This window comes from Haemaphysalis longicornis, unplaced genomic scaffold, assembly GCF_048455015.1.
Source record: "Haemaphysalis longicornis isolate Haplotype H1 unplaced genomic scaffold, Haemaphysalis longicornis Haplotype H1 scaffold_4, whole genome shotgun sequence".
NCBI classification, from domain to species: Eukaryota; Metazoa; Arthropoda; class Arachnida; order Ixodida; family Ixodidae; genus Haemaphysalis; species Haemaphysalis longicornis.
Window position 1 is genome coordinate 26277894 of NW_027526361.1, and position 27668 is coordinate 26305561.

General features: G+C 47.6%; 1 protein-coding gene across 1 annotated transcript; it reads left to right on the plus strand.

The window, feature by feature from the left end:
• The first annotated feature begins 884 nt into the window (after positions 1–884).
• Non1 (nucleolar GTP-binding protein 1) lies at positions 885–27668 on the plus strand. The gene is made up of 17 exons (XM_077706201.1): positions 885–1042; positions 1183–1353; positions 1456–1559; positions 3315–3398; positions 6105–6258; positions 9465–9707; positions 14791–14832; positions 14927–14992; positions 15807–16007; positions 24155–24226; positions 24338–24389; positions 24506–24603; positions 24957–25069; positions 25417–25504; positions 25583–25651; positions 26330–26461; positions 27446–27668. The coding sequence occupies exons 1-17, from the start codon at positions 995–997 to the stop codon at positions 27596–27598; spliced, it is 1890 nt and encodes a 629-aa protein (XP_077562327.1). The 5' UTR covers positions 885–994; the 3' UTR covers positions 27599–27668.

Sequence of the window (27668 nt, forward strand, 5' to 3'; positions counted from 1 at the left end):
GCGGAAATCCCGAGATCGAAGAGGTGCCAGCCAAATAAGAGCACCTAGCGTTATTAAATAACCTTAATTTTAGTGACTACGAGCGCCCGCGGAAGCCTGTGATTCACCGGTAGAGGTATGATTCATACCCGTGATGAGGTCTAATAATGCTTTCGCCACTACTCTGCGCCCTGCCCGTAAATGCTTATTCAAAATTCCACCGGCAGTCTCGCTGCTGCCACCACCCTGCACCGCACGCAGTATTTAGGTCAACTGCCATGTTCGCGAGAGCTTGTCGGGAAGTAGTAGTGATAGTAGTAGTAGAAAACGTTACGAGGGAGTAGATTTTATCAAGTCGGCGTACAAACCATTCTTGGAAGCGCCAGTCTGTGGGCACCAGCACTCCTGACCAAATTACATGTTTAGAAAGCGGTTTTAAGTAACCTCTCACTCGAATTACACTACAGCACGGGGCTGCAGTTTTGGCCAACGCTTAAAACGGTTGATTATTTTTGAAAAAATATAGGAGGCGATGCTCCGGTTCGTGGCGTGATCACGACTACAGCACAGGAACGCAGGAAGGAACAAAACAAAAACAGGGCAGGGCACAAATGCGGCGGGTGCAAGCTGTACATGGAGGAAACATTTTCTTCCTCCATGAAGCTGTAGACGCATTTTCGCTCAAGCCATGGAGTCAACGTCGCCACCGAACAGGGCATCGACACCCGCCGCCTCCATTTTTTCAGGATTTTTTCAGTACGGAAGGGCAGATGACAGGAGTTTTTATTGAATGCTTCAATAGTTAACATTAAACAAAACTGCTTCGTAGAAACATTTGGGCGTTTTTATTATTAAGAAACGCTTTATTTCGAAATTTCACAAAATCTTTTAACGTGCGCTTGTCATCATCATCGTTTTTGTGACGTCATGCTGAAATTGTTTGTTTTTTCTTTTACGCGAAGTCTTACGGCGGTGCGGAGTTTCGGAGTGCACGTGTGCCGTCATTTTCGTCAAGATGGCACAGTTCAACTTCAAAAATATAGAGGTTGTGCCTACCGCCAAAGTAAGTAAACACTGCTTGTATCTTATTTGTCAGTTGTATGGCGTTGTTCCCACTTAATAGCGCGCTAGGCCTTTATGCCGAGCAAAGCCCAAAGCTCGGGGTATCGACTTTCATTCTATTTCATATTCTTTTTCCTTCAGGACTTCATAGACATAACTCTATCCAAGACCCAAAGGAAGACACCCACCGTAGTCCATCGGCACTACAAGATATCCCGGATCCGACAGTTCTATATGCGCAAAGTGAAGTTTACGCAACAAAACTTCCATGATCGGCTGAGCAAGCTGCTGTCGGACTTCCCAAAACTTGAGGTGAGTGGCAAGTTACAGATGTTGCACGCACAATCCTGGTTTCCGGAACTTCTTTAGTGCGTTGCGGCACAGAAGCGAATTAATGTATTTTGTTTTCTCCAGGACATCCATCCGTTTTATGCGGACCTGATGAACGTACTGTACGACAAAGACCACTACAAGCTGTCTCTCGGCCAGATAAACATGGCCTTGCACCTGATCGACAAGTAGGACCCTTCTTCGAGCTTATTCCCAATCTAGGGTAATCTTAGCGAGTGCAAGGGTTGCGGCTTGGGCGAGCTGGTGCATGATTACAATGAGGGGAACAGCGCAACACAGACGAGACACAACAAGAAAGTGACAACCACGAGCGCTGACTTACAACTGACTTTATTTTTCGGCATGTCATATACAGTCAAACCAGGCTATAGCGAACTCTAATATGCACCGCGATTAGTTCGATATATCCACTAGTTCGATATAGCCGAACCCGTCTATAACGAATTTTTTTGTTACAAGTTTGCAATACATGGGACCCCCCTGCCATTGCCACATAAAGTATCCTTACACAAAACGATCCATTTATTGCATGCAATAAAGCTACTTTCCGCCTTAACTGCTTGCCTACTTTGCAAAAAAAAGCATTGATTTTTGTTTTCGCTTTCATTGTGGCGGCACCAACAGCACCGCATTCTCTACAGGAGACATTGTTTACACCACATCAAGTCCGTGCCTTTCAATATCGAAGCAATACTGGAGGAGCACATCGACTGGCAAAAGCGCTTCATAAAGCATCGGATGGCTTTACGTTGTGGCATCCTCAGTCTCTTCGGTGCTTTCAGCAGCACCAGCTGCCATGACATCAGCGACGCTGTCTGTGCCTGGGGGGGCTCACAGTGACGGCAAAGTCGTTGACACTCGGGAAGTCCTCAAACGACACTTCTTTCGGTACAGCGTCTGGACCGTTGGCGAGCTCTTTGTGCAGTTCGCCGATGCTGCCGTCTTGGTCCAGACTTGCTGACTGGATGGGCTCTGTCGGGAATTCTGTGCGTAAGAACCAGTTACAGGAGGTGTTTGGGCGTCACGTCGCTCCATGCGAGGCTGAACATCTCAGTCATGGCCAATCAGCATCTCAATCGCCGCACCGAGACCGTGCATTTCGGTGGCAGTGGTAGGCGCGCCGAGTTCGATATATCCGATGTGAACTTCGTTATAAGGAATATGCTTCATATGCATTTTCGTAATGGATTTTCTTTTGTTCGATATGTAGCATAATTTGCTCTATCCGGGTTCGTTATAATCGGGTTTGACTGTATATGCGCTGACAGTCAACAAATGCAAGAAAAGCGGAAATAACGCGAAAGCTGGATATAACCTAACCGGTCGTCACGCTGCACCTACGCCGTGTGCCACGAACACGTCCTGAACCATCTGTGGGACAGAAAATTAATCTTTTTGCGAGAGGGACAACATGCTCGCACATTTTTCTATGCGGTGCTCTATTTCTGCAGCTCCAGTAATTTCTCTAGTTATTTTATCTTTGTGGTTTGCGATGACCCGTGTTTTTTTTTTTAAAGATTGGGGTGCAGCCGCGGCAATCCCTACAGTGGACATCTGTAGGGATTGCCGCGGCTGCACCCCAATGTTCGTTATAGTTATGTTCTTTTAATCTTTCATTAAGGCATCGTCCCGTTTGGCCTACAAACGTTTTCCCACAGGACAGTGGAACTGAATAAACAACGCCTTTAACGCATTCTGCAAAATGGTTATCGTGCTTTACAGAGACTGCATTGTTCTTTCAGTTAGCAAGGGCTACTTGTCCGTGTACATGAATGCTGATTTTTGCTTAATGGAAGGCACTTTACTAAAACAGCTGTGTAAAACGACTCAGTAAAAAAACCCTGTGTCCATTTGTTGTAGTTCATGTAGTGTCGGGGGTTTGTGTGTCCTGTTACACCGGTAATTGTTGTTTGTTCCTCCAGTGTTGCCAGGGACTACGTCCGTCTCCTGAAGTACGGCGACTCCCTGTACAGATGCAAGCAGCTCAAGAGGGCAGCTTTGGGAAGGTGAGTGCACGCCACTGTGAAAGGTATGCATGCAATGTGAGATATACTTAAGATTTCATGGGTGCACGCGTTGCAAGTCCTGTCAACACAAATAACATTGTGCATGTGGTTCGTTCAAAAGTTCTCTGCAATCTGTTTTTCAATGTTTTGGAAAATCTGGAATTCTTTAGCTGGTAGTCAACAAGTGGGGCCACTCGTTAGATTGGGCGGCCGTGAAGGTACCTGAGGAAAGTAGCACTGCTCTACGCGCATCAGATAACTGGCCCCAAAGATTTTGCAGCGGAGCTTATAAGAGCTCATTTGTGCGTCAAGTGGCGCCGATGTTGCTGTCAGTGTATCCAAGCAATGCATAGCACAGCGAAGAACGCACGGCAGCTGTAGCAAAGAGTGTGCAAAAAGAAAAGGGTAGGTGGGACTCTCGAAGAGGTGCAAGAGTAGCCTGTCGTAGTCCGTTATTTGGGGACTTCATCGGTAAGGTATGCAAGGAATACATCCACTGATACCAGAATTGGAGGGGCCTGTCTGCGGCAGCTAAGGGATTGTGCCGGAGTGTAGGGATGTCTCCCTCATTCTTAACTCTTTCGGGACCGCCGGAAAAAGTGATGAAAAAGGGAGGTCTCGGTACAAATTTTTTATTACGTAAAGCAAAGGCACCATCCTGCCTTAGCATATACCAAAATGCAGCTAATTATATGTTCTTTGACATGGAATACCAAGTTTTACTTCAACACTGACGATAGAAGCATGAAAAAATCTGAAAGTAATAATTTCGTAAAAAAAACTACAGAAAAAGATAGAAAAAATCGTAAATATAAAAATATTAACAAAGAATAAAATTATTTCAGGATATACAAAATCTAACACAATGCTTTGTTTCTTCATCGCGAAAGTTTGATGCGGCTAGGTGTAACTGGTTTATTGTTTTGTGTGTGATCTCTTTGGCACTAGGGCCATGGCTACGTCGTCGCCCAGGTACACGCCGGGCTCTTGTCTCGGCGAAAACTTGATCCGTTTCTGCGCTGGTGGCAGGAGATCACCACAATAGGTAGTTAACACCCTAGCGAACAAATATAAACCAGCCAGAACATATTTCGAGCGCACATATCTACTCCAGAGCCAATTGAAACCGAAACCAACACCCACCTTCAAGCGCGATTTGATGTACCAGGCTGATCGACACCCGAATCCTCACTCGAGCTGAAATCCGATCTCTAAAGCCGCATTCCGACTCTTCACTGCCACTCTCATCGTTAAAATCCAGAGTAGAAGGCGAAGATATGCGAGACGAGACGAGGCGGATTTCTTATCGCACTCGCGTGAGTATGACGCCATGTTTGTTTACATTCGAAACCACTGCCCGTCAGAATAAAATATCTGATGCGTTGCCGCCTGGCGATAAAAAAAGAAACTTCACAAAAGAGAAAACTCCAGTTTTCAAACTATCTCCCAGATGTCGCTAGGTGTTCCATCGAGCGAAAATTTGTGTTCTGCAGGCTCACGAAACCATCGATCATATGCGATCGATGGCCTATGGAGCGGTCCCGAAAGAGTTAAAGGGGCCATGCAGACAAAACACAAGTTTGGTTCATTCGAAAGATTGCCTCGTTAGAATCATACTGACACCATTCTTAACGTAAGCCTCACTCAAACAAGCTATATAATGAGGAAAAAAGGGAATGGCCATGTGATCCACTAGCTCATTCCCCACAACAGAACCTATGATGTCATACGCACCATTTCTGCGATTGGCTGAGGCCAGCAAAAGCAAACGCAGATTAGGCAGAGCTTGTAAGCTTGATGAACGAGCTATTTGCGCTTAAATTTAGGGCACATTCTTTTTACAGCAGTAAGAATGGTGGGATAAACAGTGGAAGTTAAGTAAGCGCACTTAAACATAGAAGTACCGATGCGTACTGCTGTTGGTACTGCGCGCACTGTTTGTTTTAGCTGTACAGCACTGCAGCTCTTTGGGGTTGTCTCAGACGACACTGGCCGATTGGCGTAAGCAACGGCGTCTTCAGGAACCATATTTGTCCTGCAAGCACCAAGTTTCACGAAACGATTATTTTCTCCCTGAACAAAAACTTTAGTCAGGTACAAATACGGTAAAAAACAAACCAATGGCAGGAAACTGTCTGCTGCAGTATAGTGGTGCCATCCAGGTTAACTAACAGTAAACAAGTCTCTGCTTCACACCAAGTTTAGCTTGAAGACCCGTTCTTGTGATGTCATTGCAGACCTCACTAAGATACACGATTTGGCGGGATAATCAAAATTTTAACCTAAATTGATTAATTACACAGTGAATAAAGCATCATTTGCTTCCGGACAAGCGCTGGGGGCACTATTGAACATGAATTCTTTCGAATAAGACAGACTTGTATTTTGTCTGCATGGCCCCTTTAAATTCCTTGCCTCAGTATATTGAAAAATCAAAACACTTGAAAAGCCGTGCCCAAATTTCATGTTAGGGAATCATCTCTCTCTCTCTCTCTCTCTCTCTGTCTGTCTGTGTGTGTTTGTGTATGGACATTGTTTGTCCTTTTAATGCTTGGATTGCTGTGGGTTTGGTCGGGCACAGAAATGGGGCGAAGGAATGCTTGCGTGAACAGGCATCTCCTGGGCATGGGGGAGGCCAGTGTGACAGTGACTGGCCCCTCTCCCTTTGCTCCTCCCCCCCTAACCCGTGACCCCAAACCTACCCAGGATGGCCACCATCATGAAGCGGCAGAGCCAGAGCCTGCAGTACCTGGAGCAGGTGCGGCAGCACCTCTCCCGTTTGCCCTCCATCGACCCCAACACCAGGACCCTGCTCATCTGCGGCTTCCCCAACGTGGGAAAGTCCAGCTTCATCAACAAGGTGACCACTGTCGGCACCCCCCAACGGGTGCCAAGCTGGCCTGCCTGGCTTCTTCAGGAGCTCTGCTTGCGCGTGCATCGTCCCCCCTCCCTCACCACTGGCTGTGTTGCCCCCCATATTGGCGTAGTGGCCGAGGCCACGAATCTTTACAAATGCTCACTGTGCTGATATTCTGCGGCAGTGCACGTTTCACACGAATTTCACTTATGCCACTGGTGCGTACGTTCTTGTATGGGGGGACTCTAGACTGTTATTTATGCGTGGCTCCAAGACAAGAGGTGGGTAAGTGCATCGCGGGGCATTGTCATTGTCCCCTCCCCCCCTCTGTCACTCTCATTGTCACCCCCCCCCCCCCCCCCCCCCTTCACTAAGTTGAAGGTGCAGAGTCACATAGTGGGATCTTGCATGCAAGAGGCCCATCAGGGATTATGAAATAAAATGGGCGGCTTGCACAGGCTAGGCAATGAGATGCTCCCGCTGGTGCTAGCTTGAAAGGACCTTCTGTTGATTTTGGCTGCTTCCCTTGATGTGCCCTGTTATAGCAGATCTGTTATGGCAGATCTAACGACATTTAGAGCAAATGTCATTCGCTCTAAATGACATTAATTCGGCGCTACACGAGAATACCGAATGACATTTGAGGCAAATGACATTTAGCGGCTAACTGAGGTCCCGGAGTTAGTGGCCAAATGAGTAGCCTCGACAGCAGTAGCGCGTCCCTAGACAGAAAAATTCAGTAATAAACCAGAGAATATTATTTCTAAAAACTGTCAGTAAACTTATATTTTCTTCTTTGTGTTGTTGTTCAAATAAAGAAAGATAAACAAGTACTAACAAAAAAGAAAATCTCGTCCCAAGTGCGTGCACTAGCCGAATCCGGATTTTTTGCAGACTTGTCTCGGCTTGTGATGTCTACTGATGCCACTTAAATCGATGGTTTTCTTGTTTTTTATATAAAAAATAATCCTTTGTTACGTTTTTTTTTATATATTATGTGTGAAACCATTCTAGATGCGCTTGAAATGTAATTTTTGCGGTTTTGCGAGCTCGCTAATAGTCACCGCTATCGCAATCAAATGACATTTGTTTCGCCGTGTAGACCCGCACGGCCGAGCCGAATGTCATTAACAGCTAATGTCATTCGCTTTGAACGACATTAGATTTGCCGTGTGACTGGGGTATTAAGCTCGTAGCAGAAATGCTGCCTCTGACTGCCTGTTTTGTATATTTTACATGAGGGCATTTGCTGTGATAGGCCACAGTACCCATTTTTAGATGCGACTGCATCTCATTCACTCGCCTTGTCCCTGCATCCGGCGGCGTCGGCGTCCGCCCCTCACCCATTCTCCTCGCCGCGCCAGCTGCGAGGAGAAAGGTCACAGTTCTGCTCCTTGGAGGACACTGTAGCACATCCCTTTAAGAGGGGAGCCAGTCTCCAACCTGTTACCCACGTCACTCAGGAGGACATCCAGGGGAAAGAGGGGGGGGGGGGGGGGCAGAGTGTTTGTGCAGGCTCACTAATACATGTCACAGCACATCCTTTGTTGCTGCTGATCTCTTCCAAAGAGGCACTGACCTGTCAGGTCTTCCAAAATGCAGTGGCTCTACTTTAACCCTTGCATGGGGCACGGGTGGACTGAGCCAAGGCACAAATGGCTTACCTTTTTGTTACACTCGCGGCCAAAGCATTACAGAGAGCAGCGGGATGTACAACATGGAGGCAAACAAGAAATGCAGCAGGTTAAAATATGTATATACGATGCAAGCGGCAGTCTGAAAACTAACAGTATATATAAAAAGACTGCGTCAAAGGAAGCAGAAATTAGCAGTTTTAATGGTACAATTAAACTGGTGATATAAACAAAATTCAAGCATGGTCGCATCCTTGGTGAACATACACGAATGTCTGTGGTTTTTGCGACGTAGCTATTGATGGTACCTTCTGATGGAATTTTTTCTCTCCGCTGTCGTTGCCTTCGCAGATTAGGAAACGGGTTTCACAATTCACAGCAAAGAAACAAGACTCCGCTGCTCAAACGGCCCCCCATTTCAGCAGCGATGTTAGCGAAACAGCAATTCATCTGCACTTCCTTTTCTCAAGGGGACTGACATTGGGGAGCGGTGGAGTGACAGCCTCTTCTTATTTGCCCCTGGGGCTGCAACAGTTGTGGTATTGCAGCTGTGCCAGATCATCATTTGATTGAAGCACATTTAATGTGCAAATATTCTTTGGCGACTCCCTCCAGAAATTGGTCTATCCATAGCCTCTTATGACTGGTTGTCGCGATTTTGCATCACACCATTTGTAGTCCACCAAACCAGAAGAAAAAATCGGTAGCTCAACGCCCGCAGTCAGATGGAATCTACACATTTATTGCAACATATGGAACAAGTGGCGTCATATACCTCACTTTCAGTAAAGTGCTGAGTGACCCATTCCTCCGATTTAAGCCAATGATCACGGTTGCTTTGTGGCCGTCCATTTACAGCCGTATTTACTAAAGGAATAGAAATATTTTTATTGCAATGCAAATGTCGCCACGGTAGGTACTTTGTTGAAAAATACACGGAGTTGCCGTAAATAATTTCTTTCTAAAGGCATTTACCATGTACTGGTCTATTATGATCTCTTGTTTTGTTTTTGTGCCATGGTTGTAACTTTCTTCCGAAAACCCCACCATGTGTAAAAGTTCTGCTGTTTCTTTATAAGCAGACTAGCAAAAGCGATAGCAAAGATATTTTTCTCATGCCTTATGGGAAATTGAGGCTACAAGAGGATAACGTTGTGTGGTGCGAGATTTGACAAAAGGCCCCAGTGCCCATTAAGGCAAAGAGGCACACTTGGCAAACTTAGTTTGGCGCTTTTTGACCTAGTTGGCCTTGCGCCATAAAAATCCAATCGTCACGCCGCTAAGGCGTGACGATTGGATTTTCAGGCGAATACGCACCTCTAAAGGTGGGTATGTGGTGATGACACCCTGGAAGGAGTGCTCTTGCTCTGACTGACCGTTTTCACTGGGGAGTGTGCCTTTGCGTGCGTACTTCAGCTTTCAGGATTCTTGTTACTAACCAACTGCATCGCAAATATTTGAGGCTGAGAGTAATAACTTGCCTGATCTGGGAGGGGTCCATGTGCAACAATGCTTGCGAAAAGTTTCTCGGACAGCGCCCAAAAAGAGCGCCCCTCATGATGGACCATGGTGCAGATCACCCGGGCGGACGTGGAGGTGCAGCCGTACGCGTTCACGACCAAGTCGCTGTACGTGGGGCACACGGACTACCGCTACATCCGGTGGCAGGTGATCGACACGCCGGGCATCCTGGACCACCCTCTGGAGGATCGCAACACCATCGAGATGCAGGCCATCACTGCCCTGGCGCACATCCGCGCCTGCGTCCTCTACCTCATGGACCTCTCCGAGCAGTGCGGCCACACCATCGAGGAGCAGGTGGGCAGGCCTGCTGCGTGGCCACTTTAACTTGGCTTGGCTGTTCACAGTTTAGACTGGCTTAACTGGTGGAAAGTGTTAGGTCACGTTGTGCTCCCACTTGATTCAGTCTGCGTGGTGCACTTGAAAGACTGCGTTGTAAGCCCGGGAAGGTGCAAGAGGCAAAACTCAGTACGCTCTCATTATCGAATTTAACTGGTAAAACCGTGAATTGTAACTTTGGGCCTGTTGTCGGAGTATTTACTAATCAAACCCGACTGTATTTCACTTCTGATGCCCTGCTAAAAACTAGTCGTCCTCCCCCTAGATGAGATTTGTTCCAGTGCTAACCATCAGGAATTGAAGTGCTGGATCATAGCTGAGTTTTCTTTAAGGGGGCACATGGGTCTTTGATCAAAAACTTTATTTTTGCAGTTGTGATGATAAAAATTGGGAGAAGTATGTAGTTCTTCATTCTCATTGTAAATATAAAGTTTGTTTTTGTGCAGAAAGAATATGTATTCAAATTTGTTTCGATTTTTATATTTCCTTTTCTGACAGCTTTTGTAAAAGAACTTCTGGAGGGATACTGCTGAACAAGGTGCCAGTAAACTGTGCGCAAATCAAGGACTGCAATAAGACTAACATTATCATTCTATCTGGTCTGTAGCAGAAGTTGCGACCATTTGAACTTTGGGCCTGGAAGGCAAAACCGGTTTTTTTTAGTTCCCACGTTCCAGGCCCAAACTTAAACTGTCGTAACTTCTGCTACAGACTAGATGAAATGATAATGTTAGTCTTATTGCACTCCTTGATTTGTGCACAGTTTACTGGCGCCTTGTTCAGCTGTATCCCTTCAGCTATTCTTTTACAAAAGCTGCCAAAAAATAAAAACTAAAAATACAAATAAATGTGAGTATATTTGTTTTCCACAAAAACAAATTTTATTTCTACAATCAGAATGAAGAACTACATATGTGTTCCAATTTTCATCATTATAACATTAACAATAAAATTTTTTGGTTTAAGCCAGTGTGCCCCCTTAAGGGGGACACGGGTCTTTGGGACGAAAAAATCGCGAAAAAGTTGATTTTTTGAAAATAAGATTTTCGAATTCCGCAACTATTATTCTCTCTGTCTCGTGAACCAGTATTTAAAACGTTATATTGATTTATAACGCGCGTGGGAGCTGAATTTTTGCTGAAGCCGATGCAAAAACGGCCCTACTTTCGCGTTGCGCGGCGGTCGTACCGCATGCCTGATCGCGGCAACCTCGGTATCGTTTGAAAGAGCGGCTTTTCTTCTTTTTTTTCGCGCCACAACTGCCCCCGTGCAGACATTGGCTGAATAGCAAAACGGCGCCAAAAACACCCGCAACTAGCGATCCCATTCGCCGAGAGAAGGCACGTGACCAAATCTCGTCTCCTGATTGGCAGAGCCTGGTTTGCATCGTCTGCTCTGGTAGTGCGAGCGCATCCGAGGCGGCTCCATCTTGCTTATCGTGTTCGCACGACAAGCAAAGAGCCATGCCGAAGGCCCAGCTAAAGTTTGCTACGAGGCACAAGTTTGGGAAAAAAGCGAAGCGGTTGTTGTACAACTTCCACAAGAGTCCTGCAGTTGCGGAGGAAAGCGCCGGGCCTGACGCACTACCTGCGCCGAGCTGCGCGGAAGCCACCGCCGACGACGTAGGCCTAACGGCCCCACCAGTCAGTGGAAATGCGTCGGAAAGCGGCCGTATGAGACGCGACACAGTGATGCTGCAACCTGAAGATTTGCTGCAGAGAGAGGTGGTTGCACGAGAACAGTTGAAAGCGCTTTCTTCAACTCCTGCAACTGAGCGGAAATCCAACTTGTTCACGAGCGCCGACGACACTCCTCCCGGCCCACCTGACGAGAGCAGCTTCGTGATTGCGAGTTTGGACTGCGTCAACGTGTTGCTGTCGGCTGTAAAGTGCAGCGTTTGCGGTGACAGCGTGACATTTAGAACCGGCGAGCGGGCGTACGGCCTTTCCGTAAAGATGGTTATCGCGTGTGCGACCTGCGGTGATGTTGCCTCGGAGTGGAGCTCTCCCCGCGTGAACAGCGATAAGAAAGTTAATCCGTTTATCATGAACGTTCTCGCTGCGCGAGCGATGCAGGCTACGGGAAATCGCCAAACCGCGCTGAACGATGTGTTTGCTACAATGAACATTTCTCACCGCGGGCTGCACACCAAAACGTGGCAAGGCTACGTGAAGGAAAAGCTTGCGCCTGCTGCGACTCGCGCTGCCGACAACGTGATGGCCGAAAGTGCGCATTCAGTGAGAAAGCTCTACGACGATCTGCAACTGGACAACCCCGGTAACATTTGCGTTACGTACGATGGGTCGTGGATGACACGAGGCCACTCGTCTCACATCGGCGTCGGCGTGGTTATCAAACTCTTTACGGTCAGCACAAGTCAGCTGACGGCATGCAGCGAGCTTTCAAGAAGCGCCACTCCGGTGCCTCCAGTCAAACAGATTATGTGCCTGGTGGCTACTGACTCCATACCAGTGTAAATACACTGCAATTTTGTTGTTCTCGCTGAAAACGAGTCTGCTGTTTCTTTCATTTTCTCAAAACACTAATTTTGGCCTGTTTGCAAACTTGCGGAAGAGCTATCTCAGCTCTCAGGGCACACAAAACTATAATTTTTGTTGTGCCATGGAGCAGAATGTGCAAAGCACACAATGGTAGGAACAGAATGTTTATTATATGCGTTGAAAATTTTTTATTTCGCTCTGAACCAGACCTCATGGTGCCAAGTTTTGAACAACAAGCTTTAAACTGCCATAAAATCACTACTTGTGGCCTTATCAAAAAAGTACTCCTAACATTGTGTTCCTTGTGCTTTCTAGTACATCTTCGTGTGAAGAAAACAACTTTCAGTTAGTTAGGCTTTTTTCTACTAATTACACAAAAAATCACTAATTAATGTTAATTATACTAAAAACTAATTGGCACAGAAACAAAATAAGTGCAGATTTGAGATTAGCACAGCAAACTACACCAGGGAGTCAAGTTTCATTGCAGGTGGTGAAAAAACAAGGAAGATAGGTTTAAGACCAGTGTCCCCCCTTAACAGTGTTGCTTTCAGCAATCCTTGTGGCTCTTTCTCCTTCATAGCTACACATCTACGTTTGTTGAATGCTAATGCTTGCTTGCATCAAGTTTGTGTGAGGTAGTTGTGGGAGAGGCCGCCATTAGTGGTCTGCTCCCTTCCGTGCATGTGTTGTATCTTAGTTAACTCTTTCACGACGGCGCCATAGGCAATCGGAAGCCGGCGTCCGATGATTTTAAATCTCCCGCAAAATCTGAAATCCGCGCTCCACAGACAACTATCGCCATCTGGTGTGTTCATTGGCAACTTCTCTTTCAATTTCGGTTTCGTTTGTTTATGTGTCTCGTGTGGTGGCGGCGTAGCGAGAGAAATTTGAACCGAAGGGGGAGGGGAGGAGGAAAGATGGTGTCGGGTTCGCGCCACGCTCCGCACAGTCGGACTGCTGTAGCAAGCACGTCGGCAGCTCCTGCTGTCGATTTTTCTGATTCCAGCATCAGTGAGGGGTGAAGCAATGATGTGGGATCTTCAGATTTCAGTTAGGACGATGAAGCTCTGGTTCAGGTGCCTCGCACTTCAACAAGCGCTGGCAGGTAATTTCGTTGTGACTCCGCGCTGTATTTATAAACAAAAAGTGCTTCTAATCTGACGACTGCGGCTTTGATTTTGTGTTTAGGGTCTCGAGAACGTACGGCCGGGATACTTTGCCAAATGCACTGCGCTGTATCGCGCTATCACCTTCAAGATAACATGGCGCTCGTGTCAGATTAGCGCTGCAGGGTTCAGGTGCGACGCTTGTCGAGAGTGCTGGATTTTTTTTTCTTGTTTTTTACCACCGAACTGATAAGAATTTTGTGCGAGGACACAAAAGAGTATATCGTAATTACCCGATTCTAACGCGCACCCGATTTTCCTGACAAAAAAACTAAAAAACTTGCACCTCCGATTGTAACGCGAACGGAACCGTGTGAGCAAGAAAAATGAATGCGAGAGAAACGGGTGATTTATTTCCCGAAGTAATCTCACTCATCTCACTCCTCGTCTCTCTCCGCTGACCACAACATCTCGTCCTCGGTGCCGCCAAGCACGTTCGCGATGCCACACTTCTGAACTAACATTCAACCATGGTCGATGGGATCATGGCCCACACCTCACACGCCCATCCCGCGAGCTTCTTCAGAGGCGCACGCTTCAGCCGACCGCTCGTTTTGAACGCGTGAGAGCCGCTGCTGCCATTGCTGTTATCAAGCGCGCAAGTGGAACGATTTGACGATTTGTGTGAACGCCGATAGAAAAGCCTAGGCGCCTATGCTTCCTGCGTCCGAAAAATCGTTCCTAAAAGCTTTGGTGCCATCTTGACATGGCGATGGCGATGGGTGGGACGAAATTTCCGCTGTTTCGGTTTCGGTTTCGTATCCAATGCATGCGATTTTTCGACCTATTTTTCCGGAAAAAAGTGCGCGTTAGAATCGGGTAAGTACGGTACTTGGATGCACGTTTTACAGAGACTCATTCACCCTTGAGTGCCCTCGCGGCGTGGCACAGCCGTCAGTTGCGCTAGGTTGACGGGCCCTCAAAAAGCCAAAACTTGGTGTACACTGTTGAGTTATATATTGAATCATAGCCAAGGAATGTATGAACAATTTGTATATCTTAAAATACCTGAAATAATTTTTAGTCTCGGTAAAAGTTCCGATTTGAGTTTTTCGTATACTTTTCTTGGGGGCTTTTTTCTGATTACTTGACAAATAAACTGTAAGTTATTGTACCTTTAACAAAACTGCTGCTTTGTGTTTGGAAGAGCAATCTATAAGCTACAATTTCATGCATAGCAAGGCTACGTGTGTCCAGTAGCTCAAGAGAAAAAAAAAGTTTTGTGGAAGCACTTAAAATCGGCCGTTTTTCCGCCGTAACGAAAGAGTTAATACATAATTTTCTATGTACTTTTGATAAACAAGGGGATTGAGCCTGCTTTATGAGAAGGTGTTGTGCAAATGGTAGTAACGTTCTGCTGATTTGTTGCAGATGAAGCTGCTCTTCAACATCAAGCCTCTCTTCGTGAACAAGGTAGGGCACTATCTTGGTAAATCTTGCTTTTACGAATATTTTGTGCACAGTTTTCACCGCAGAGTCCACTGCGACTGCCCTTTCTCACTTTCAGCCGTTCCTGGTGGTTGTCAACAAAGTGGACATTGTCCGGCCAGCTGACCTTTCTCCCGAGAACATGGTGCGTGTGCACCCTTTTGGATCGATCCACCCCACCTATATTTCCTGAGTAGCTACCAGCCAGGAGTGAAATATGGGGATTAAAAATTGATAAATTTTGGTGTTTTCCCCATTTCAATGAGGGAAAATGAAAATGTGACTTGTGTTAAGTGTAATGGGCATGCTGCTTACAAACGGGCGGGGGACCTGATCAACAGGAGTTTGTTCTTCCTTGCTCGCACATGCTTCTTGCGTCTGGTGTCCTGCAACGAGGACCCCTCAGTGTCGTTCTTACGCTCGCATGAGCCGTTTTCAGGCGCAGATGTTGCTCTCTTGTGCTTTCAAGGCGTATTGTTACATTAAAAAGTACCAAATTTGCTTGTTTAACTAACGCACTTTCTTGCCCTAAGTTCTGGTGCAAGGTTTTCTGCAGGGGGGGGGGGGGGGGGGATATTGTTACTCTTTGTCATGGTGATATCATATCGTCTTGTATCTGACCCTTCACACATTAAGACCTCACTGTTGTGACTGTCAGTATGAAAGCTCATGGTAATGAAGTCATGAGGCCATGATATATTGCACATGTGACGTATCTAATTAGAGCAAACATGCCAGAAGGACCTTTACTATTCCTGGTAGGGCTGTATTGAAAAGCAGTAACGATCTTTTGGTATAGCTGGAGTTTTCCTGTACACAGAGTACACGTTGAGCCATATTTTTTATTATTATTATGATTATTTCTCAGGCGAAGTTGATCCGTCTGTGAAAATCGGTGTTACAGGAAGTTGTCCTGCCGTGGAATTGATGTTTGGGGCGTGCCCAACACCCTAATGCAGGCGCTGTTCTCGCGGCTGGCGAAGGAGTCGATCCCCGTGCTGGAGATGAGCACAGTGACAGAGGAAGGCGTGTCGGAGGTGCGCAACGAGGCCTGCGACCGGCTGCTGGCCCACCGGCTCGAGATCAAGCTGCAGGGCAAGAAGGTCGAGGGCATCCTCAACCGCCTGCACGTTGCCATGCCCACGCCCAGGGACTCCAAGGTGGGAGGAGAGCACTGGGAAAAACAGAAGTTTGGCCCATGAAAGGATGGCGGGCGGAATAATCACTTGTAGTGGCAATAGCAGATGACCGTAGCTACTAACAGCCACAACATGGTGGATGCTAGTAACCAAAACAGGTTGCGATTCAACGCAAGTAGTAATTAATGCCTTTGAAGGAAAATTTGGTGCCAAAAGGAAATGGCAAACCATAGCAATGCTGCTCAAATTTGGGCGGTGTGTGTGGTCCCGCAGGGTGTAGTACTAAGCTGCACACTTTTCATTGTCAAAATGAACTCGCTTCAAAATGCACTGCTGCCCACTATTTCCTACTCAGTCTGCATCGATGATATTCAAATCAGCTATAAATCCTGTGATCTCTCAATCTGCAAGCGGCAGTTACAATTTGGTGCTAACAAACTTGCAAAGTGGGCCGATGAAAATGGTTTCAAGGTGAATCGTGAAAAGAGCACTTGTGTTTTGTTCTTCAGGCAGAGTGGCATAAGGTCAGATCCTGATATTATTGTGAATGGTGTGGCCATTATGGTCAAAGAAACATACATTTCACGGTGTTGTGCTATATGATAAGCTAACGTTTATTCCACACATTAAACAACTAAAGAATAATAAGTGCATCAGGGCAATGAATTAACAAAGTCTTGACCCACCAGTCATATGAAGCAGATAAAACATGGCATCTCTTCAACAGCTTGGAGAGGTTGCGCCTGGACTATGCAGTGTCATATATAGATCCGCTAGTCAAACAGCAAGCCATGCAGACAAAACCCAAGTTTGGTACATTCAAAAAATTTCCTTGTTAGAATCATACTGACGCCACTATTAATGCACACTTCGCTCAAATAAGCTATATAATGAAGAAAAAAGGGAATGGCCATGTAACCTACTAGCTCATTTCCCACAGCAGAACCTATGATGTCATATATGCCCAGCTGTGTGATTGGCTGAGGCTGGCAAAAACAAATGCAAATTAGGCAGGGCTTTCGGCAGCTTGCCCAACGGGCTGTTTGCGCTTAAATGTAATGCATATTCATTTTACAGTAGTAAGAATGGTGCGGTTAACAATGAAAGTTACGAAAATACACGTAAACATAGAAGTACTGATGCACAGTGCTGTTGGTGCTGGGCGCAGTACGCTTGTTTTAGCTGCACAGCAGTCCACGCCACTCTGGAGCGGTCTTACATGACACTGGTTGATCGGCGTAAGCGACGTTGTCTTACGTGAACCCTGTTTGTCGAGCATACCCCATGTTTCACGAAACGATTACCGTATAATGCGGAATATAGGTCGAGGCGGAATATAGGTCGACCCCCTTACCTTGTAACCGAAAAATGCAAAAAAAAAAAATTAGGTACCAACCATTGTTTTATTGAGACTGTAACTTGTTTCGTCTCAGATTACTCATTTAAAACTGTCTGAAGTATCGTCAAACGACTGCTTCTAGCTCAGCGCACGGAATTTTGGTTACAGTAGAACACATCATGGAAAGAAGCATGCAATGGTACATTTTTTGAGATTCTCTGTGTCGTGATGGCTTTACAGTTAGGAAAACCAAGTAAAAATCCTGTCTTAAACCAATTATTCAAAAGATCATGGTAGGTTATCCTTCAAACATGACGGTAACAGTCTGCTGGGTCACAGCAGCATTCGTGGAAACGCAATCGCTGACCAATATGCTTTGGCAGCTGCTCTTCGAACTGGCGTGGATGAACCTCTGGTGCCGTATCTAGGCATTAAGTCTGCTATACGACAAAGACTCCGAGAACGATAGCAGCAGGAATGGGACAAAGAATCACATAATAAGCTTGTGGGCCTGCTCTCTACGGCATGCCAAGGAATGAGGCACACTGCGGTTGCGTGAAAGAACTCTTTACTTACATCCTCGTCCGGGCATACACACGCACACACCACCAAAACTCCCAGCGTCCCGAGTCCGAGTCGCGCGCGCGGTTCTTCAGCACCACCGCCCGCTCCTTCATCTCGCTGCCGCTGCCCGTGGTGTCCGCCAGCGCCATCTCTTGGGCCCCGACGTCCCCAGGTCCCGCGGCAGCAAAGCGTGCGCGGAGGGATCTTGGAGGCCATGCGCGGCCGGTGGGTGTCCGGCGCTGGAGAGGGCCCGAGGAGAGAGCTCGCGGCGAGGGGCGCCGAAGCGCTCCCCACAAGCTACACACAATAAAACCACACATAGGTAAATACATCACTGAGAAACACGATAGGTTCACAGAAGTGTCCATATGCAGTTTGCGAATAGGCCACACTCACGCCACACACGCATATCTCTTGAATGGCACACTCCCGCCAGTTTTTGACAAATGTCGGGAACTGCTTTTCAAGCTCCTCGTGTTAATTGAGTGCACATCCTACAATGCCGCGAGAAAACGGCGCTTCCCCCAAATCTACACATACAACATTCCACTGCACCTTTCATTTTTCCTAGGGGATGAACCAACGTTCACTTACAGATGCATTCTAACTAATCTTTCAGATATGAACTTCTTTAGAACTCGTATCGTACAGGGCGTGACTTCAGACCCTCTCATCCTTGATGGAGGTCCTGATGATGTTTTTGTGTGCGCAGGGAGCCCCGCTAGCTCATCACGCTGTGAGGCTCCAGGCAATGGCACGTCTAAACCATTATCGCATTCATCCGCCGTTATGAGCATCTTCATATTTTAATCTACAAGCCCTCCACACCCCTCTATACCGATTTTTTTAGGCAGTACTACCATATTTTCTGCCTGAACCTGACATTGAAAGACCACCTAATAGTGTCTTGGCTCTCTTTGTTCATAGATACCCTTGCACCAATAAACACAAGCATACTAAGCAAGAAAAATGCTGATGGTGCATTTTGAAATCCACAAAGTCTCCGTAAACCTTGAGTGCCGTTTTTTAGCAGAGCTGTTTCAGCTTTTAATTCCGCTATCGAGCGTTAACAAAAAAAAAAAAAACTTGAAAAAAATACCGACCGCATGTGAGCGTGCACCTCGTAAGAAGCGCCCAGCGTTGGCCAGCTCGACCTTTGAGAACACTCTGCCCAACGTTCATGGCATGATCTCTCGCGTGCTGTTCTCCTCACCAGTTCACATGCGTTTGCGCCTGAAATAGGGAGCACAGACGCAGAGTTTGCGAAGTCGGTCGCCGCGGTTGCTAGCGCGTGCTAATGAACTTTGGGAGATGTGTGAAAGGCTGTGGACAAAACGATCCGGCCGTGCCAGTCAGGGAGAACTTTTGGCGGCGAATTCGGAAATCCATGTGAGGTGCAACAGCCGTGTCTGTTAGCACATTTTAAGAGTACTTTGTTACCTGTGGAAGGCATAGCATGGCAATCACTGGGCAGATTTTGACTGTTTCACTGTTTGTTTTAGCTAAATCCTTGAAATGTTCTGTTTTGAGATGTTCATTTTAGAGCCGAGTTATTTTCCCATGAAATTTATGGTAGAGAAGTTGTGTTCTGATCGGGGCAGGTGAAAATGGTGTTCTGCATTTGAAAAACATTGGAGCATAAAGAAAATATTGTCACGGGACACCTAGGCGGCCAATACCCCATACTGCCATGGCTCATCAAAGAAGACGACGAGGATGATGAAGAAGTAGCTGGGTCGCAGCACGCGCTGTCATGGCCGCTACGTACATTATGTAAATAGATCGCTTTATCCCATCCCATCGTTCCTATCATGTGTGTCCTGCCACCACGTAACATTTGGTGGAGAGTGCGGGTCGTCATCCCCGTTGTGGGCCCAGCTTCGCTCCTCATCGGCATCACTGGAATCATCGAGGGTGCGTGAACCGCGTCGGGCAGCCCCAGCCCCACCGCTACAAGAAGTCGACGACGTCCCCCCGCCCCGTGTCCCCAGCGCGTGACGAGCCGATCCGACGACGACGTTTGACCTGACGACGACGACGACGTGCCCCCAGCCCTGTGGTCCGACGTGGTAGCAAGCCCTAACCGGTTTGTGATTCCTTTGTGGGCGTCGCTGCTGTGGGCCAGAGCTCACCGAACCCATCCCTTACATCCGTGGTGGCAAGAGCTTCACTGTATATTCTCATCACATCGTTCACCTTCACTGAGTTCATCATGCTACTGCGACCTCGACCGGGACGGTCACCTGCGAGGAAACGGGCATGTTTCGCCATCAAAGACGATGAAGACAGCAGCCGCATGTGGCGTCACGAACAAGCATCTGCGACGACGACGAAGCTGCGTGCGGCCTGCTGCCTGGCATGCGTGTTCCCACATTGCTCATCTGCGTCACCATCGTCAACGCGCTGCAGCTTCGACCGGGACGGTCGCCCTCGACCGGGGGGGTAATGTCACGGGACACCTAGGCGGCCAATACCCCATACTGCCATGGCTCATCAAAGAAGACGACGAGGATGATGAAGAAGTAGCTGGGTCGCAGCGCGCGCTGTCATGGCCGCTACGTACATTATGTAAATAGATCGCTTTATCCCATCCCATCGTTCCTCTCATGTGTGTCCTGCCACCACGTAACAATATGATTATCCTACCCTGTATGGTGCTTTTGAGTAAAATTAAGCTTTCACAGCTCACCGGTACATTTCATTACCTTGCTAGGCTTTCCACAGACCCAAACACAGACAGGCAACACAGGCAAACACAGGCAACACAGACCCAAAAAAGACGGTAAGGAATTGTTATGAAATTTTAGATTTCACCATTTTACAATGTCTGCCAAATTTTTTACTCTAGGTTAAAAAGGTGTCCTCAATGATCACCTCACCTTCAATGGCTGGCATGCAAAAAGGTCTTAGTTTAGGCCAGTGGAATGTGGGCCTCAAGCTGGATCTGCCAGGACAAAGAACTTAACTTAAAGCTTACTACAGTTAAACCTCGTTATAACGAGACGGGCTATAACGAAATAATGGATATAATGAGCAAATCGTAATTCCCCTTGAAAGTCCCCATAGAAACCAATGTATTTAAAACCTCGTTTTAACAAGGTAAAATTTCCCCGTTACGGGATATAACAAACAAATTTCGTTGAGAAATCAAATTTTGAGCTAATTTTACAACAGTGCGCAACGCGGATTTGAGACAGTGCGTGACGCGGCAACTATATTAGCAGTTCGAAACTCCCGCCACGCGCGCGAAGCTGTCTGGCACGCCATGCGGACGCTGCGCCCGCGAAGCCCCCACCCTCCTCTGGCTGCGCACGGCATGCAGACAATGGGGCCCTTCGATTTACAGTGTCGGACTCACCACGGGCTCCCCGAGAAGCAGTTCGACGTTCGATTTTCCCACGTATCCCTATGGCTTCGGGGAATCCGCGGACTATCCGCGGTGAGCCCGAGAAGAACCCCAATGCACACGGCCCGCGCACTTGCGTCGCCCCCCCCCCCCCCCCCCCCTCCTCCTCCTCCCCTATTCGTATCGCCGACGTCGCTACGTAGTTGTGTGTGCGTGGGTTTTGGCAGTCTTCAGCCTTATCTTTTATCGTACTGCCGGCGTGATTCCAACAACGCGAGTGCGACAGGCGGGGAGCGAAAGCGAAATTCTATCACGCTTGAACAGAAGACGGCTATGATAAAAGCCGTCGCATCGGGCGCGAAGGAAGGTAAGGTGCACTCCGTGGTAAGGTGGCAAGAGACTTTGATGTGTGGACGAGTACCTGTCCACCATCGTGAGCAACCGAGAGTCCATCGTCAGCGCTGTTGCACATGGCTTGAAAAGAAGCGCTAAGGACGGTGTCGGAGGCACTAGATGCGGTGGACGTGCTGCGTCGCTACTTCGGCGCGCACGAGGGCGGCGAAGATGGCGTGAACGTAGCGGCTGCAGCTGAGGGAGCCATCGCTCGCATCAGGAAGGTGCATCAATGTCCAATTACGGACTTCTTTGTAGCCAAGTCTGTTTGAAATACGAGTTTTTAACTGCAATAAAGTAGGTTCGTGACTTTTCCTTTTTACCTCCGGAATGTGTTTATTTTACTGACTATCGCCGTGCAGCAAGATGCCATTTCGCCCACTTTTTGTTTTAGGTAACTACAATGCACAATATTTGCAGTAAATGCCGGCTAAGGCTATAACGAAATATTGGCTATAACGAGCAAATCGCGGCGCCCCTTCAATTTCGTTATAACGAGGTTTAACTGTACAAGCGAAAAACTTGCTTAAAAAATTAGCAGTGGCTTAGCTAAGCTATGCCAGGATATACGTAGCATGAGCTAAGGTTCAGCTGGTTATTCTTAGGTTTCCTGGTTGTCTAGGATTAGCTGATTGTCATGCTTACTGCTGGGAAAACGATTTCCAATCCAATCCAGTGCAGTCCGGCGGTCCAGTCCAGTCCAGTCACTGCTCCTCGCGCATGCGCAGCACGGCTCTCCAGGAGCCACGCGAAACGGCTATAAAACGGCTCCTTCGCACCGTCAGACCTGGCTACTGCCAATGGAGGCACACAGCTGGCAGGGTTCGCACAGGTCCTTGAAAACCTTGAAAACCCTTGAATTTAGAAGTGTCAATTTCAAGGCCTGGAAAGTCCTGGAATTTTTAAATGGTCCTTGAAAACCCTTGATTTTTCTGGAGAGAACCAATGGCCCTATCTTTTCACAAGAATTTAAAGTGTTTCCCGTGAATTTTAGGTGTTAAAAATGTGAAGAAACATTGTAACAATCAAGTTTCAGTGTATTGCGTGAAATTACGAGTTTGGTGGATTCTCATTATTACGAGGCAACATTGGGAGCAGCACTCCTAAATAGAATCCATGTCACGATACAATCCAGTGAAACCCGGGTTCTGTTCTCTATCTTGCATGTTCCATCTAGTCTGTGGACGGCCGCTCATTGCGTGTTTGCTGTGCCTTATACGCTCCATCTGCGTTTGCTTTTACGTGCAAATGGTGGACGTGTACATAGTTCATCCTGCCTTGCAGCAACACTTGCTGAGTTAATTTCAGCTGATACTCTTGCTGACAAAGCACGAGATACAGGCAACATTAATGAATGAAGTTTTGAAATCAAAAAGCCTCAGCAAAACACCAAGAAAATACAAAAACCTCTAAATACCAACTCTTAAATAAAAAATAAAGCTGGGGGAGCATTCAAGAACCTGTTAGTGCCTATCTAAATGTGCACTAATGTACTTAGGTATTGGGCAATAACGAAATTTTGCATTGTGTTGAAAAAGTTATAAATAATCCCAGATATAACATAAGATGGGGACCTTGAAAATGTGTTTTCTGGTCCTTGAAAGTCCTTGAAAACCCTTGAATTTTTGTTTTTGAAGCCCGTACGAACCCTGGCTGGGCACGCGCCGGCACCAGTGCATCTGCCACGGTCATGATGTCACTCATCTGGAATGCGCAGACCAGCGAATGTGCAGACCCAATTCTTTACACATCCGTACTCCAATTGGATTGGATTTCTAATCCAATCCAGTGCTCTTTGCGATTGCGCAGCACGGCCCTCCAAGGTCCACGCGAAACTGCTCAACCTCGTCCTGTGTAGCTTACGCTACAAAAGGACTGCTTCTTGACACAAATGCCCAGTTGGATTCAGAGACAGGACGCAGAAACAGTGCAGGTTGCTTTCCTGTGCGGGCAGCTTCCGTGTCTGTGACCTGCTACGCACGACTATTGATCCTGACTGGAACACCTACGGTAGATTTTTATCCAAGCGATACTTCATGCCAAGCAGCAGGCTTAGGGAACTTGACTTGAAGAAGTTGTGGTACCAGATGAACCCTTGTTGGCAAAGTTCAATTGATCTGTGCAGTGAAAATATTGGCCGGGTGTTATAGACGTTCTCTATGCAGTCTGCTGGTGCCGTTGCATTTTTGTGTGTCAATTTGAGCATGCTTGCGGTTGTCCTGTGGCTGCAACTGCTGTGAAACCAATTACACCAAATTTGGCCGTCATTGCAGTGATCACAATTGGTTTACTGTAGACACAGTTTCTCTGACTGGAGTGATCGTAGTCCTCATAAGTACTAAGTGAGGTTTTGTTGATGACTGCCTTTCTTCTGCGATTCAGGATTCCATTGCTGGCAGGACATGGCGTCAGAAACTGCAAAGCGAGCGCAGTTGGGCATGCCGTTAAGTGTGCTGAAACAAGCAGATGGTGTACTGGTGATTTGCATGTCATCATTCTGATAGTAGATGGCAATTTTGTGTCCAGGAGAGACCACCCTTCATTCCTGAGGCTGCCCTTCAGAAGAAGATGGATGCGGATGGCGCCAAGAAGAAGCTGGTGTGTGCATTTATTTTGTTGTCTACGCACTCATGGTTGGCCACGTGCCTGGTAAAATGTGTACTTTGAAGCTTTGAAGCTGACCCTTTTACCTTTGCTTTTTCTTTTTAGGAACGGCACATTGAGGCTGAACTTGGGGATGACTACATACTGGATCTAAAGAGTTAGTGTACTAAAACTTTTCTCGGCAGTTTCTTTCTCTCTCTCTCTCTCTCTCTTTTTTTTTTTTTTTTGCATTCAACAACTGTTACCCCCCCTCCCCCCCTTTTTTTCCCCCAGAGAACTACGATCTTCCGGAAGATGAAAAGTATGACGTCATTCCCGAGATCTGGGAGGGGAAGAACATTGCCGACTACATCGACCCCGAGATCCTTGAGGTATGAGAAGCATTCAGAACCTGCTGTAGTTGGGTTGCTTTGTCATTCTGGCATTTTGGGAAGCATTTATTCTTTTTGCCTGGTACCTCTACTTTGTCTTAGTTCTTAGTTCGAGTTGCAGGCAGGGATCCCGAAAGCACCAATTTAGGATTTTCAACTTGTGGTTCAGTTCAGTTCATCGGTGCAGTGGGGGAAAGGTTCTCTCTCTCTCTCTCTCTCTCTCTCTCTCTCTCTCTCTCTCTCTCTCTCTCTCTCTCTCTCTCTCTCTCTCTCTCTCTCTCTCTCTCTCTCTCTCTCTCTCTCTCTCTCCCTCCCTCCCTCCCTCCTCATTCCCCCTCTGGTTGCTTGTGCAGAAATTGAAGCAGCTTGAGGCAGAGGAAGAGCTACGAGACCAGGCTGGCTTCTACGACTTCCCCGAGAGTGAAGATGACGAAGAGATGAAGGAGATCAGGAGCCTGGCACGCCAGTGAGTGTTCCCACACCTGACTTTGTTCCCCAGTTTTGACCCGCCTTCTCTTGGGGCCCGAAAAAGTTGCCCCTAGTTTTCTTTTTCTGTTTACTTATCCTCTCTCTCTCTGACTGACTAACTAACTAAAGCTTTCAGCGACTGACTTTATTGTGGCTGTGCATTGTTAAAAAGAACTCAACGCTGTGACTCAGACGTGCCCTAGCCACATTTTGAAGTGTGACACAGCACCGATTTGAGGGAGTGGCATTTTTGAAACAATTGGTTTTTGTGAACCAGCTGGGTGTGGGTGGAAAGTCTCAGATGCTTGGCACTGTGCCTCTCACCTTTGCCTCTTATCTTCCCAGGATTCGCAAGAAAAAGGCCATTCTGTCGATTAATGCCAAGATTGACAACACCACTAAGCCGAAGGTTTCGAGGCCCATAATGAAGAGGGTACGTGTTGGGAAACCTTTTGCATTAACCAGATGCAAAAAATGCGCAGGTCTTGACGGTTGTCTTTTCCCATTCCAGAGGGAGCGGAGCGTCAGTAGGCTGCGGTCGGAAATGTCCGATCTTGGCGTCGAGCTTGACAAGGGCAAGGTAGGAGTGCCACCCAGGTCCTTGCATGTACTGGTAGTGGAAGTGCGCTAGCCTAGCACGCTTGGCTTTAGGGGTGCAGCTGTTTTGGGATTAGCCTGTCGCTGTGTAGTACAAGTGCTGCAGAAGCGTGTCGCGTTAGCCTGCCTGGCTTTGTTCAAGTGCAGCGTGGTACCGTTGTTGCGAGAGCTTGTATGAACCTCCGGGGTGGTGGAATGCACTGATACGTGCAGCAATGCTAAATAATGCCTTCTGCCCTTCAATTTGTCACCCCTCCTTTGTGCAGGGCTGACACCTTCCGTGCAAGTTTCTGAAGCTGCATTTTCCCTCTTGATTTGCCATATTCTGGCACTTTGAATGCACCTAAGATGCCGGGCAAATTACGCTGGTTTGCGTGAATGTATTGTGGGTCAAAGCCACTGTAACGCACTTGTGTTGCGCTGACGTAAAAGCCGCTGGCTATTGTTCAGTGTTTGTGGGGCACGTGGCAAATGATTTTCAGTTAGCTGGATTCTTGTTTTACATCCGAGTGTTCATTGAGCTCCCAAAATTGGCGTTTGTAAGTCATCGGCGCAGACTATGCGGCCAGCCCTTGTGGCAGTGTGCAGTTGAAGGGGAAAAGGCTGGCAGAGAAGGTGCGAGTGATGCATGTGCTGTCATGTGCCCACGGTTCTGTTGCAGACGCACTTCAAGCGGGCTGCCTCGGAGGTGCGGACCCCGCGGCCCCTGAAGAGAAAGCGGGAGGACAGCGAGGGACGCGTGCGCAGCAGCTCCAAGACGCCCCGGGACGAATCGGGCGTCCGTGATGCCAAGGCAAGTTTGCTGGCTGCTCTCGCTGCGTGAAGCCCCCTGGCGCCGTTGCGAGGCGCTGAACTCTTGTCAGGGCCCCAGGGTCTTCTTCCCAAGAGTTACAGAAACAGTGAAAGAAAAAAAGCCTCTCTTTCCCAGTTCTGTAGCTTACAGGCATTCACCATTCACTCTCCTTTCCATTCATCTTCACAGCGCACAAATAACGGGACAAAGGGGAGGATAACACTGGACAGGCGCTGGACAAGTGTTATCCTCCCCTTTGTCCCGTTATTTGTGCGCTGTGAAGATGAATCTGTACCAACTAGCCCGTTTTTCCACGCTACTTCAGCTCCTTCCCATTGCCACACTTATTGTGTTGCGCAGGATGACAGGGTCAAAAGGTGATGGAGCACAACTGCTTGTACCTGTGTTGTGTGGGTGCTGTCTTACTTAAGATAGTTGACACACACTTGGATGGGATAGTTGAGAAACACTTAGGATAGTTGCGAGCATTATGTGCTTCATTGTGCCTGAATGTAGGGAGGAGGGCTTGCGGTACCCTCCTAATTTGTGGTGCCAGGCTTTGACGGCATGCTCGCTAGTCTGGAGGATGGCATTCAACAATGTGTGGGCACACGTATCATGGAAGTGTGCAGCAAGAAGGAGGAAGTCGACGACAGGGAAAGCAGTTGGAATAAACGTTGCGTTGACCCAGTGCCGTTGCAAATTTAATTTTTGTTTGCAAATCATTCACTTTAGGATGAACCAGTCTTGGGATTCATTTATTTCATTATATGCTCAGGCTTATTTTCTCTATTATTTGGAAGAAACTTGTTTATGTGTAGTGCATGTCAGTGGAGTGACACTGTTTGTAGGTTGCTGAGTACCATTGGTTCTTGCTGTTCATTGTAAACCCAAGTGGCTCTCTTTTCGAGGTTTCTGCTCAAAAAGGGGCCCCTATCGAAGTGCTCCCTTTGCTTGACCTGCTGCTGCTGTGGCCGTTTGCAGATGCGTCGCAAGGTGAAGACGCTGGGCAAGCGTGCCCAGCGTTCCATGAACCGGCAAGCCAAAAAGGGCGAGGCCGACCGCACCATCCCGAGCCTGCGGCCCAAGCACCTGCTGGCCGGCCGCCGCGGGGTGGGCAAGGCCGACCGGCGCTGAGGAGGAGGCCATCGCCTATTGCTGGACTGGCTGTAGCAGCTGGCCCAACATTAAAGACGGGACTCTCAAA